Consider the following 15,273-nt stretch of genomic DNA (forward strand, 5'->3'; position numbering starts at 1 on the left):
ACAGTTTGGGAGAAAGCGAAAGACTTATGGCAGTTTGATGCTCAAATCGAGGACTATCTTAAAACAGTCTCGATGAGGACATCGAGTTAAAGTGGTGCGGGTGGCCTGTTAGACCCGTAAACTATTTGATTTAACTACGTGCAGACATGTGAAGGACTTGGGCATTGGTCTTGACATGAATGAGGGCAAAACAGTGCAACATAGGTTCAAGGTGCTTGGGTGTTGGCAAGGCAGCTTGAACATGCAAGGCTTACGTGCGAGCTAGAGTCATTGGCAAGGTAGCGTGTTGGCTTGACAAGGCAAAGCTGTGAAGACTTGACAATGGCAAGAACAAAGGCACTTCACGTGAATTGCTGAAATAAAACTAAGTGGTGGAGGACAGCTGAAATATTCTAAGTATTGGAAGCTGGCTGAAATATTCTAAGTGTTGGAATGTAGCTGAAATATTCTAACTGCTAGAATATTAGTATTTCGTGTGGATAAAGATGTAACTTGAATTAGATTCTATTTGTTAGAAATATAGCTGTTGGAAACTTAGTTTGAATCCTGTGATGACAAGTGTCAAACAGGTGTCATTTGTAACTGCCGCATGTAACTGTCATGTGCAGAAATTTTATTAAGGGTGGAAATTTTGTCCAAGGCAGAGAGAGTGTGTTTTGGGCCTTAGACAAATTCGTGAAGCCTTCCCTTTGTATTAATTATCAGATTAATAAAGGTTGGGACGAGTTCCTGTAAATTCTGTTTGTTGTTTAACTTTGCTGTTTAAGTATTTCTATACTTAGTCAAATTTGTGGGTGTAAGATAGGCTGTGTTGCAGGCGTTTACAAGACTGCCTAGGCCGCTGCTCGGTAAAAATAAATCGACCCTCTTTTAGATACCCATATTATCCATGGGGTAACTCGTTATTACCCATTTTCTCATTTTTATTTAACTCATTTTTGATGGACTAATATTCGACGCAACTCGCTCGTTTGTCACTCCTAGTCCAAAGGATTGGGCTACTTCTCTAACCCTAACAGAATGGTGGTATGACACTACCTTTCACTCTAATATCAAGTGTACTCCATATGAGGTGGTTAGATACCACGTATTCATTTGCCTTATTTGGTGGATGAGAGTGCAACTGAGGTGGTGGATAAGACACTTGAAGCTAGGGAAGGTGTACCTCCTATTCATATGCCTTACTTGGTGGGTGAGTGTCACGCCTCGAGCTACCATCGAGACGCGAACGCAAGACGTAGGATCACGAGTGACCCCAAGCTAACCTTACTAGCATGACCTGCACATACTATGATACAAAACTGATGCGGAAACTTAAATATCATGAAAATGGAAGTGATGGGGAATACACATTCTAAAATTGAATATATAAAATCTGAGAGACCCATCTTTATTCTTTATGAACAACATTGGTGCACCCAATGGGAAAATACTAGGTTTGATGAAGCCTTTATCTAGGTCTTTCAACTGCTCTTTTAATTCCTTAAGCTCACCTAGAGCCATTCTGAAGGGAGGAGTAGAAATAGGCTGGGTATTTGGAAGGAGATTAATTCCAAAGTTGATTTCCCTTTTGGGAGGAACTCAGAATAGATTTTCTGGAACTCAATGACTAACTCATTGACTACTGGAACTGTCTCAAGAGTTGGGGTTTTGGAGCTTAAATCCTTAACCTCAACTAGATGATAGAGATACCCCTGAGAAATCATCTTTCTGGCCTTAAGGTATGTTAGCGTATGAATAGGTTTATACAAACCTATTAGAATAGCAATATGTTTATACAACTAGAATAGAAATAGGTTTATACAATCCTATTTTGAATAGAATAGAAATAGAAATAGAAAAGTAGCAATAGTAAATAGTATCCTACTTGGAAAAGGATTATACTTTGGTGTCTATAAATAGGTTCTCAATATAATAATGTAGACAACGACAATTCAATAATATTTTTTTCCTATATTTTTCACATGGTATTAGAGCCTCTATGATCATAGTAGAAAATCAAAGAGCTTATGCTGTCGGCGGGTGACACCCACGTATGCTGCCTGTCCGGCTAATGATTATGCTAGCAAAAGTTGGGTCATTGTGTATATTTCTGATGACTATTTCTCATATTCAATTTGTAGCAGTGTGCCATAAATTTCGGTGACTATTTTTTCATATTTAATTTGTATTGTGTAACACTGTGCCATCATACAAGTGACTACTTTTGCATATTTAATTTGTATAGCATTGTGCCATCATTTCGGTGACTACTTTTCATATTGTAGCACTGTGCCATCTTTTTGATGACTACCTTTTTTTTCATATCTTATTTGTGTAGCATCGTGCATCTTCCCGGACTATGTTTTCATATTTAATTTGTGTTGTACCATAAGTTTTTTTAAAGTTATTTTCTCATATCTGAGTTGCATGGCATCATATTTTTTCAGTGACTCAGATTTGATTTGCATAGTTCCATTCGTCTTTCCGGTGACTCCTCAAATCTGATTTGCATAGGGTTGTGCAATCATTTCAATCCTACCCATATTATTTCTTTTTTTCAATGGGGTCATTCTATCAATTCGAACTATCCTATATAATTTCTATTTACTAGTTGGGTCATGACATCATTCCGACTATGCACATATAATCTATTTTTACTTTTAGCCATCAAATCTAATACTCCGACATATGAGCACGTTCCGATCAATTTTTTGGTTACTTTCTTATTTAATGTCAACTCATCTATTGATTCCAACACAATCCATATAATTTATACTAGATTTGAGCACTTTGTTTCTCTAGGGGAGTTTAGTAGCCTTGTATGTCGATTGTGCGGATTATTCTATGATCTAGAGCAATTTTTCTCAAGCTTGGTTTGGGAAGTTCAACACCAATATTATGAATCAAATTCAGTATTCATGCGAAGATTAAGCACATTGAGCTTGACTGACATGCTTCAAATCCGATATTTAATGAGAAGACAAGCACATTGAGATTGACCGTCAGTTTTGCGAAGTTTGCAAATATCTTACTAAGTCCCTCACCGGTCCCCGTGTTAATTACATTTGTAACAAGCTAGGTACATGAATTGTACACACTAGCTTGAGGGGGAAGCGTTAGAATAGGAATAGTTTATACAATCCTATTAGAATAGAATAGGAATACAAATAGAAAGGACAAAAATTTGGCACCAAATTTCATTTAGACACCTTAACTGATATGTAGGATATCATTGTGTCATTTAGACACTTTTTGCTGACATGTCAAAGTGAGTGTGATACACTCAATAATGGTTCGCCAGAGGCTTAATTTAGCTAATTTTTTATTTTATTTTCTCTTTTTCTTCTCCAATTTTCAAGTCGCCACCTCCCACCATTTTTTCAAGCTTAATCTCCTTCAATGGAGCTCATTTTTTTTTACTCAAATCAGTTTTTAAGTCATTTTTTCTTCTTCACTGTATTACTTTTATAAATTTACCATCACTTACCTCTACCTTTTTTGCCGGATCAATTGATACCAACACCCATATTTCATATTTGATCTTTCCTTCTTCTCTTCCCACAAAACAACACTAAAAAGAAAGAAAATAGTAAAAGAAAACAAAAAAAGCACAAAAGAGATACATAGTGTATGAAAAAGACGAATTTCGATTCCACATAGCAAAAGAAAAGGGAAAAAAGCACAAAAAAGATATAGAGGGTGTGAAAAAAGACAATTTCCGATTCCACCTTTTTCATCGGAAAAAGTGGATATGAACACTCATATTTTGCAGTTTTCTTTCTTCCTCTCCTTGTCTCCCTCATTCTCCTCTCTTTTCTCTCAAAACAACACTAAGATAGATTGAAAAAAAGAACGTAAAATAATTTTAAAGAGCAAATTAAGAAAATTGTTGGGTATAGTAGAGAAAGACAACTACCCTAGGGGGTGGGGGTGGGGGTGGGAGGGGAGGGTTTAAAGATTTTTTTAGAATAGTATTTCTAGTTTATTTACTAAATAGATTTTAAAATAATTTTTAACTTAAAATAACACATGTAATCATCTAATTCATCGTTTGTCTCGTTATGAACGAGTGTATTACACACTCCTTCAACTTTTCTCTTATTGTAAAAAAGTGTCAAAAGAATAAAATGAATATCTAACAGTCAACCGATTGGTTTGACCAAATAGAAAATGTGAATAGTAAATAGTATCCTACTTGGTAAAGGATTGTATTTTAGTAAATAGTATTTTACTTGGTAAAGGATTGTATTTTGGTATCTGTAAATAGGGTCGTAATGTAATATGTAGACAACAACAACAATTCAATAATATTCTTTTTCTATATTTCTCACAACGTAAGAAATGAATTGACCCATGGACGCTAAGCTATTACCCTTCCATTCTAACATTGGTTCTTCTGGAAACTGAAAACGAACAATCCTAGTTCTACAATCGACTGAGGTATAACAAGAATGTAACCAATCCATGTCTAAAGTGACATTGAAGTCTTATTTCTAACTCTATAAGATCTACCGAGGTGACTTTCTGAGAGACTGTAACAGGGAAATTTAGGTATACTCGTCTAGCTATAACTAGGTCACCAACTGGAGTAGAGACTAAGAAGGGTTCTGAAAGAGTTTCTAGATTAGTACTGAATTTAACCATTATATGAAAGAGTTACAATAGAGAAAGTAGCCCCTGGATCTAACAATGCATGAACATCTAAGTCAGACTCGTATCATCCATGAAAAACACTCTACCTAGTGCGACTTTTCATGCATCCTAGGACCCTTAAATCTAACGCTTTAATACTTGTCATGCCCCGAGCTACCCCTGAGATGAACACATGGGAATAAAATCATGAGTTACTCCTAGCTAACCCTGCTGGCATGGCCCAAGCATAATATGATGAGAGTATTGATGCGGAAACTTAAAAATCATCAAAAGAAAGTGATGGGGAATACCCATAATAAAGCTGAATATATAAAAACTGAGAGTTTAATACAAAGGAATGTCAAATTCAAATACCAAGTTGAATCTACTATGTCTGAAATAAGCCTCTAAACTGACTAGAAATGTTCGGATATGCCCCAACTAGATCTAGCAAAAGTGAAACTAAAGATTAAAAGCAATAAAGATAAACATGTCACTAGTCCTTGAAGAATGAGGACTCACCACTGATGATGCTGAACTGAAGATCAGAATTGATCTATGTGTGATCTGGCTGTTAAGGACCTGAGCCTACGTCACTAGAAGGTGTAGTGCAGAGTATGCACTTGTACTTGAAAGGTGCTGAGCATGTAGGATAGAGTAGAGCTGAGCTGAAATAAACATATAATTAAACAAGCAATAAAGCAAATGCATTATCTAAATATGATAGAGATATTGAATACTGAGCTAACTAAGTGCAATGACCAATTTATAACATGCTGAGACTGAATACTGACTGTACTGAAATGTGGTCAACTCAATGGAGTCTGACTGGACTGTAGGAGCCATTAATTACCGATAATAAAATCACATGAGTTAAATGTAGAGTTCGATGTATGCGCTCTATCGTGAGGACCCAATATACCCGGCCAAAGGTATAGAGGCATGCTGGCGTGATCACAAAATGATGCCCGCAGAGGGTACTTACAACTTACGTGACTAGTAATTTTGGGACTATTTGGATACGTTGAATCTTAGTTCAATTCGATATTATGCTACTCCCAATTGATTATTTAGTATACACATTATGTCTGAAATTTTGAAATATACTAGATAGCTCAAAACTGACATGTAAACATAGAATGTGCAATAATATGTATATCTAAAATAACTGAAATATCTAAGATAACATGTGTAATTCGAAAACTACGGAAATACATAGCTAGAGTTCTGGAATTCATGCATGAAGCAATTTAACAACATAATAATTTGATTCGGAACATGTAGATAACTAATTCATGATAATCTGCTGAAGTTCTAGAAACTCTAGGTTTAGTCATGGTAAAGGAATCAAAAATTTGACTGGAATCTAGGGACCTAATTGGCGAAAGGAACCCACAAGTGAAATTTCACATACGTGGTGACGAAATCCACGACATACCCGGTGACGAATTCCACGAAGAAATCTTTCGATTTCGAGGTTGGAACGGATGGAGAACTAGGGTTCTTGACCTCTTTTCTCACTTGCACTCTAATTTCTCTAAGTTTTGATTAATGATTTGACTTAGGTAAGTTTTAGCTATTTCTAGGTAAAACTGACTAAAACCTCGTAACTTAGGATCCTAACGACTTAGTTTAGGGATCCAACGAAATAGTAAAAGACCAAAGGACCCGTCCAACTCAATTGTTGTCGGGTTGACTGACGGTCCATGCTGGTCGACCGTCGTTCGTGAGGATTTTGGGGCATCGATGCATGGACACGAACCACGATCCTTGACCTGATCTATGGACCGTAGGTTCAGCCGTGGGTCCGCACTTAGACTAAAATTTGGGCTGAGTTCTGGAGGGAGTTTCTGACACTAACCACGGACCTACAAGATGGACTATGGGTCCTCCTACGGTCCGTGGATGGTGTTCGTGCATGCCACCTGCAACACCAGAAATCTGCTGTCTGGTCCGTCTTTCGGATACGTGGTGTTGCAGTGAGTTTTAATGAGATAGTGGATAGGACACTTGAAGCTAGGGAAGCTGTCATTTAGCTGTTGAAGTTTTAATTACTGCCAGGGCACATCAAAGGATGAAAATGTGGCTGATAAACACAGATCAGACAGGTTCTTTGAAGTTGGTGATTGGAAATATCTGAAATTACAACCTTACAGAGAGCTTTCAGTGGCTTCCTGACCATTTAACAAGTTTGCTGTTAAGTATTATGAACCTTATCTTTTTGAGGCCAAGATTGCTGATGTTGCCTGGAGACTCTTACTCCCTGATGATGTTCTCATACATCCTATTCTATGTGTCACAGTTGAAGAGGTGTCATGATGTACCTCTGAATATCAACCATCCCTCTGTCCAGTCCTCATTGTCCTTTACCTAGATCTATGTTAGATATAGATTGGTAAAATGGGGTAACAAGGTTGTATTCGGTGCTCATCAAATGGACATGTATTGATGCTGCACAGGCTACTTTGGAGTTCCTACCTTAATTGCAACAAAGGTTTCCATCCTTCCTTCACAGGGGTGGGGGTGGTATTGATACAAGTAGAAGGAGCAGAGATGTTGAGGTGAGCTGGCAGCTGATGTGGATGGATCAGTTAAGAGTTAGTCAGGCAGAAGTTCAAAATTTTGTTAATACTGTAGCAATTCAGTTAGTGCTATAGCAGTTTCCATTAGTTAGTTCTGTTCCATTCTAGATTGGGCATAAAGTAAATAGTAATGGATACAAGATTCATTCATGAAAGATAACATAACCACTCCTCTCTTTTCTATATTTTCTCTCAATTAGCTTCCCTCTTGGTTGATCATTAATTCATTCATGAAATATAATACAAACTCTTCGCTCAATTAGTTTCCCTTCGGTTGAATAAACCGACTTAGCTGCTTCTTCCTCAAGTGTAACGGCAACAGGTTTCAGATATTGAAATCTTCAAAATTAGTACAGCAGCCTGGTTTTTTTATAGATTAAGAAAGTTTAAAGGTCCAGCTGCTTATTTTTATGCCTCATTTAAATGTTTTCATAGCATCTAGTGGACTGATGGATCAAGATTCCAAGCTGCTTGTACAATATTTTAAGTACAGTATGTTCGTGATTTGACATACTTTTATTTAGTGTTTCTCACTCTATATTCTATTATTACTTTTCAGCAATTGACCTTGTTGATGAAGCTGCTGCAAAACTAAAGATGGAAATTACTTCAAAGCCAACTGAATTAGATGAGATAGATAGGACTGTGATGAAGTTGGAAATGGAGAAACTGTCTCTGAAGAATGACACGGATAAAGCATCCAAAGAAAGATTGAACAAGCTAGAAAGTGATTTGAACTCCTTTAAGCAAAACCAGAAAGAGTTAAACGAACAGTGGGAACGCGAGAAAGCTTTGATGACACGCATACGTTCTATAAAGGAAGAGGTGGATAACTGTTTTCGATGCTGAAATCAATTCAAGTTGCAATTTTTATTTGTATTCTCATGATTACTGTCTAATCTTTTTTGTTGAGTAGATTGACAGGGTGAACTTAGAGATGGAAGCTGCTGAACGTGATTATGACTTGAATCGTGCTGCTGAACTCAAGTATGGGACCCTAATTACCCTTCAACGCCAGCTAGAAGAAGCAGAGAGAAACCTGGCTGACTACCAGAAGTCTGGGAGTTCAATGCTTCGCGAAGAAGTAACAGATCTTGATATTATTGAAATTGTAAGCAAGTGGACGGGCATACCATTATCAAACCTTCAGCAGTCTGAGAGAGACAAGCTTGTCTTTTTAGAAAATGAACTTCACAAAAGAGTTATTGGTCAGGATATGGCAGTAAAATCTGTAGCTGATTCAATCAGGCGATCCAGGGCAGGCCTATCCGATCCAAATCGGCCCATTGCAAGCTTTATGTTTATGGGCCCTACAGGAGTTGGCAAAACTGAACTTGGAAAGGCTCTTGCTGCTTACCTTTTCAATACTGAAAACGCTTTGGTGCGTATTGACATGAGTGAATACATGGAGAAACATGCTGTTTCACGGTTGGTTGGTGCACCACCAGGTTATGTTGGATATGAAGAGGGTGGGCAACTCACCGAAGTGGTCCGTCGGAGGCCTTACTCTGTGATCCTATTTGATGAAATTGAGAAAGCACATCATGATGTGTTCAACATTCTCTTACAGTTGTTGGACGATGGAAGAATAACTGATTCTCAAGGGAGGACTGTTAGTTTCACAAACACTGTTGTAATAATGACATCAAACATTGGGTCACACTACATTCTTGAGACTCTTCGGAACACTCAAGATAGCCAGGAGGCAGTTTATGATTTGATGAAAAAGCAGGTTATTGAATTGGCAAGACAGACCTTCCGTCCCGAGTTTATGAATCGAGTTGATGAATATATTGTTTTCCAGCCTCTGGACCTTAAGCAAGTTAGCAGAATTGTTGAGCTCCAGGTAATATAGATGTGTGAATCCTGATCCTCCTGATTTCATATGTACATTTTTGTTCCGTTCCTTTTGTTTCCTGCAGTGTCATCTGTGTTTGTTAGACAGTTGACATTTTTTCAGCTTATTATTAGTTCTACTGTTTTACGTATTTTAATTTAGTGCTTCCTATTTTCTAGCTAGACTTAGTCAACTTTAGTTGCTCAACTTTCTGAAGTTAGTGGCCCCATTATGGCTGCTAGTGGCCCCTTTTATGGTAGTTAGTGGCACAAGTTCTCATTTAGTTTTAATTTTTTATGTTTTTTCCTTGTATAAATTCAGACTTACTGCAGATTATTATACATAAGGAATTTCATAAGTTAACTCTATTTTTATTTTTCCAAATCAGTTTCTTGGGTATTTTTGTTCTAACAGTGGCATCAGGGCTTCTAGTTGATATTACAAGACAAAAAAAGTTTTAACCTACAACACAAATGGCATCCAACAACCTACCTTTAGATCCACCATTCACTTTCACTGGTGAAAATTACCAAATCTGATCTGTGAAGATGCAAGCTTGTTTGGAAGCCTATGATCTTTGGGAAGTTGTGACGGAAGATAAATCACTTGCTGCTCTACCAGCAAATCCTACCTTAGCTCAGATCAAATCCAACAACGAATAGAAGGCAAAGAAATCTAAAGCCAAGTTGCTTATGCAGAATCTATGGCAAATTCTGTGTCTTACAGAATCACGGTTTGTAAAACTGCAAGAGAGGCTTGGGATAGGCTGAAAGAAGAATATGAAAGCAGCGATAGAACACGTCAAATGCAAGTGTTGAACCTGAAAAGGGAGTTTGAGTCCTTGAATATGCAGGAGGATGAAACTATCAGTAAATATGCTGATCGAATCACCTTAATTGTTAATAACATTAGACATCTTGGTGAAGAATTTACAGACAAACGAAATGTGGAGAAAGTTCTTATGACTCTTCTTGAGAGGTTTGAATCTAAGATTTCCTCTCGAAGAATCCAAGGGTCAGGGCAAAGTTTCATTAGGTGAACTGATGAGTGCTCTTCAAGCACAAGAGCAAAGGAGGACTATGAGACGGGAAAAGTTCAGTGAAGGAGCTTTCTCTGTACAAAAGCAGAAAGGAAAGTAACAATTCCACCAAAAGAATAAGGGTAAGCATGATGGAGGAAATAATAGTGGAGATGTGAAGCAGAAGTTCCCTCCTTGAAATCATTGTAAAAGAAATACACATCTTGAGAAGTATTGTTGGTGGAGCATCGATGCTATATGCGGCAACTGTAAGCAGACGAGAAACGTATCCAAGGTCTGCAAATCAAGAGCAAAGGCCTCTGGTGCTTTGCAACACAAGTAGCAGAAGTTGCCGATGCACATGAGGAGCAACTCTTGCAGTTTCATACTTTTCAATCAGTGAATCCTCTTATTCATGGCTTCTTGACAGTGGTTGCACACATCACTTGTGCAATGATGTTGGATTGTTCAAATTCCTCGATGATACTTACAAATCTAAAGTAAAAGTGGGAAACGGTGAGGCAGTAGAAGTCAAAGGCAGAGGTACAGTGTTTATCTCAATAATATCAGGTATCAAAAATATTCCTGATGTTTTGTACACACTTGATATGAGTCAAAATTTGTAGAGTGTTGGACAAATGTTTGAAAATAATTATTCTCTGCATTTTAAGAATCGTGAATGATTGTTTCTGACCCTTCCGGGGTAGATTTATTTTATGTCAAGATGAGCAACAAAATGCTTTCAGTTGATTGGGAGGAAACAACTGAGCAGGCTTACACTATTACTTCACAAGCATGTACAAACCTATGGCACGAAAGGTTTGGTCACTTTAATTTGAGAAGCATTCCGGAGATGAAAAAAAAAGGAGCTAGTGGAAAATATGCCTGAATTTCTTTCTAATGCTCAAGTTTGTGAAACTTGCCAACATGGAAAGCAAACAAAATTGCCATGTCAAGCAAATGAATCTCATTCATACGGATGTTTGCGGCCCAATGAAAATAGATTCGCTGAGTGGTAATAGATACTTTCTCCTCTTTTGTTGATGACTACACCAGAATGTGTTAGGTTTATTTCATAAGACCGAAGAGTGAAGTCTTTGATGTTTTTAAGTAATTTAAGCTTTAGTAGAAAATCAATGTAATCTTAGTATTAAGGCTCTTATGGTCTGACAATGGAGGAGAATATATTTCTTCTCAATTTGCGGAGCTTTGTAATAGCATAGGTATTGAACGCCAATTAACAATACACTCCACAACAAAATGGTGTGTCTGAAAGGAAGAACAGGACAGTAATGGAGATGGCCAGATGTCTTTTGCTCGAAAGAAAGATCCCAAATTAGTTTTGGGCTGAGGCAGTCAATACCTCTGTATATTTGCTGAACAGATTGCCTACTAAGGCCTTGCAAGACATGACTCCATCTGAAGCTTGGTGTGGGAACAAACCATCAGTACACCATCTCAAAATCTTTGGGTGTATATGTTATTATCGAGTTCTAGAAACAAAAAGGATTAAACTGGCCAACAAGGCTCGTAAAGGCATGTTTATGGGCTATAGTTCATCCAAAGGTTACATGGTTTTTTATTTGAAATCAGACAAACTAATTCTCAGCTGAGAAGTGAAGTTTGATGAAGCAGCTGGTTGGGATTGGAATAATCGGAAGACCTCTTATTCTGATTTAAATTCAATAGAGCAACCTCAACTTTTAGAAGATGAACTAGTGGATGATGTACAAGTACCTCTGAACCAACAGGCTATGCTGAAGCACAAGACTCTCAGGCATGAAGGAGAGCTATGCAAGAAGAACTAGACATGATCGAGAAGAACGGAACCTGGCAGCTTGTTGACAGACCTAGAAATCGCAAGGTGATTGGTGTAAAATGGATTTTCAAGACAAAACTCAATCTTGATGGAACAATTTGCAAACATAAGGCTAGATTGGTGGTGAAGGGATTCACACAACAATATGGTGTGGATTACCAGGAAACATTTGCTCCTGTAGCAAGGTATGACACAATCAAGCTTATTCTTGCATTTGCATCTCATAGTTCTTGACAGATTCATCAACTTGATGTCAAATCGACTTTCTTGAATGGTTTTCTTGCTGAAGAGATCTATGTAGAGCAACCTGATGGTTTCTCAACTTCGGGAAAATAGGATCAAGTTTCTCTCTTAACAAAGGCCTTGTATGGCCTAAAACAAGCCCCAAGGGCATGGTATGAGAGGATGGACAATCATCTCATCCAACTTGGCTTTAGTAGAAGTCAAAGTGAAGTTACTTTGTATGTGAAAGTCACTGCTGCAGGTGAGTCTGTGGATGACATGCTTGTGACTGAAAGCAAAATTGAACTAATCCAAAGGTTCAAGGATGAAATGGAGAAAATCTGACATGACTGATCTTGGAGTCATGAAGTACTTTCTCGGCATGGAAGTGTTGCAATCCACTAATGGAATTTTCATTGCCAGCAGAAATACATTTCGGATATTATAAACAGGTTCAAAATGCAAGACTTCAAACCTGTGAGTACTCCAATATCTACTGGTGTGAAGCTTGGCAAGGATGAGGATTCCGAGAAAGTGAACAATAGTATGTATAGAAGCTTAATTGGCAGTCTTCTATATCTAGCTGCACCTGATATTCTATTGTTAGTTTGCTCTCTAGGTTCATGCATTCGCCTAGACACACACACCTCACAACGGCTAAAAGAGTGTTAAGGTATATTAAAGGAACCAGCAAGTTCGGAATTTTTTTTCCAACATCTGCCAAAGTAACTATGAACCTGATCGGGTACTATGATAGTGATTGGAGTGGTGGCGTTGATGATTCCAGAAGCATCTATGGATATCTTTTCTGTTTTCGGGACAAGTTGTTTTAGTTGGAGCTCTAGAAAACAACAAACTACAGCTCAATCAACAGCAGAAGCTGAGTACATAGCTGCTGCATCTGCTGTGAATCAAGCTCTCTGGCTAAGGAAGATTATGAAGGACCTAGGTCATGAACAAACAGAAGTTACCAAGATCATGTGTGACAACAGTTCAACAGTTTCAATTTCAAAAAATCCAGTGTTTCATGGTCGAACTAAGCATATCAAAATCAAGTTTGATTTTGTTAGAGAAGTCCAACAATCGAATGAAGTTTTGCTTGTTCAATGTTCATCTGAGAACCAGCTAGCTGACATTTTCACCAAGTTATTGCCAAAAGAAAGGTTTGAAGATCTGAGGCAAAGAATTGGTGTTTGCCACAAAAATGCCAAGGAGTGTTACAATTGGCATTTTTCCAACTTATTATTATTTTTATTGTTTTTACTTATTTTAATTTGGTGCTTCCTATTTTCTAGGTATCTTTAGTGAACTTTAGTTGCTTAACTTTCTGAAGTTAGTGGCCCCATTATGGCTGTTAGTGGCCCCTTTTATGGTAGTTAATGGCATGTTTTTAGTTTTAATGTTTATGTTTTTTTCGTTGTATAAGTTCAGACTTTCTGCAGATTACTATACATAATGAATTTCATAAGTTCACTCTATTTTTATTTTTTCAATCAGTTTCTTGAGTATTTTTGTTCTAACAGTGTTCTAATCACTTTCATTAAAGAACTTTTTAAGCGCTACATACAGTTATCTGTGATGCATTAATCTGTTAATATCAGTTGTTCAGTGTGAGAGCAAAAAACTTTTCTTAGTGCAAATAGTACTCAACATTACATGAAAGTACATCTCATTTGCTTGAGAACTGGATTGAGCTGCAGCACATCCTATGTACTGTCTGCTCTTGTAGTAGTTTTGTTGCAGAGTATGACCTAAAGATATTGTTTCATGTGGTGCTTAAGCTTGCTTGAAGACGATCCTAATTTTGGTGTCTTTTCTGTGTTTCTGATTCTTTATTTAGGGTTGGCTAAGTCTATATTTCAACCTTAGCATCGCTCTGAATAAACTGTGTATTTGCATAATCATCTTCTTAGAACCTAACAAGGTCATTTTTTCTGGTGCAGATGAGAAGGGTGAAAGATAGACTCAAACAGAAGAAAATTGATCTTCACTACACACAGGAAGCTATCAGTCTGTTGGCGAATATGGGCTTCGACCCCAACTATGGAGCTCGGCCTGTTAAACGAGTTATTCAGCAGATGGTTGAGAACAAAGTAGCAATGGGAGTTCTTAGAGGAGATTATGTGGAAGAAGACATGATTATCGTTGATGCTGATGCTTCACCTCAGGCTAAGGACCTTCCTCCCCAGAAGAGACTCAACATAAGGAAAATTGAGAATGGTTCTAACATGGATGCCATGGTTGCCAACGATTGAAAGTGCAACCTAGAAGGTATACATATATAATCTAAATGCTTAGATTTGGGGGGGGGGGGGGGGATCTAGGCTGTAAATTAACATCAATAAATGAAAAACTCTTACTGTTGCTTTTCTGTGCCAACTGAGGGAACTCCAATTTCCAACTTAAAAGTTGTTTTAAATAGTTAATGAGCTAGAGAGGCTGCAATTCAAAAATTGAATTTACGCTGTAGCTTCTTAACTTAATCTTAACGTTATGCCGACTCAAACACAGATGCTAGCATGGTTTTCCTTTTGCTCTTGCCTAGTACGAGTGAGAAATGGCCATCTTCCACCTTCTGAGCAGCAACACAAACTTGGGATTGGGTGTTTTCACGTCTTACAGAACTTGAGATGATTCCACTCCCAATGGGCAATAATGTGTGCACCCAAAGACTTTATAGGAACTGTTTCGAAAATGTATACATATACAATGGGTTAAGTTTTTTTATTGATTCACTAGTTTTGGAATGTCAATTGAATGTTTTTTTCTTGTTATTACTATATAGAAATTACATGGAAAGACTATCGTAAGACTTAACTACATAAATAATTGTATTTTTTCAGTATTACAAATATGATTTTAAAAAAAAAACATATATAGCAGTTTAAAGAAGCTGAAAAGATAATAATAATAATTATTAATATATTTATATACATTGAATATAAAGAGTAACACTATTGGTTGTTATCAAAGTTTGTATTTCTTCTGATATGATCTTACTCTATTGTTTTTTTAACATAGTTCAAGTAGGAATATTATTCAATATTGATAGTTTCATCCAATTATTTTTGTACGTTGTTTTCTTTAAGCTTTATTTTTAAAGCAATTAAAGGATAGTCATCGTTAGAATGAAAAATTGCTTTTCTGTGCCAACTGAGGGAACTCCAATTTCCAACTTAAA

General features: G+C 37.2%; 1 protein-coding gene across 4 annotated transcripts in view; it reads left to right on the forward strand.

The window, feature by feature from the left end:
* Nucleotides 1–14,891, forward strand: part of LOC101248395 (chaperone protein ClpB4, mitochondrial) — a 45,933-nt gene extending 31,042 nt beyond the window's left edge. For 2 of the 4 annotated variants that reach the window (XM_069299048.1, XM_010323591.4), the window contains exons 8-11: nucleotides 7,756–8,021; nucleotides 8,113–9,042; nucleotides 14,036–14,363; nucleotides 14,604–14,891. In XM_069299048.1, the coding sequence (XP_069155149.1) occupies nucleotides 7,756–8,021; nucleotides 8,113–9,042; nucleotides 14,036–14,347 (1,508 nt within the window). In that variant the 3' untranslated portion in view covers nucleotides 14,348–14,363; nucleotides 14,604–14,891. Of the gene's footprint in view, nucleotides 1–7,755; nucleotides 8,022–8,112; nucleotides 9,043–14,035 lie in introns of all 4 variants that reach the window. The other 2 variants (XM_010323592.4, XM_010323590.4) reach the window with 1 other exon arrangement.
* Nucleotides 14,892–15,273: the final 382 nt, after the last annotated feature.

This window comes from Solanum lycopersicum, chromosome 6 (assembly GCF_036512215.1).
Source record: "Solanum lycopersicum chromosome 6, SLM_r2.1".
NCBI lineage: Eukaryota > Viridiplantae > Streptophyta > Magnoliopsida > Solanales > Solanaceae > Solanum > Solanum lycopersicum.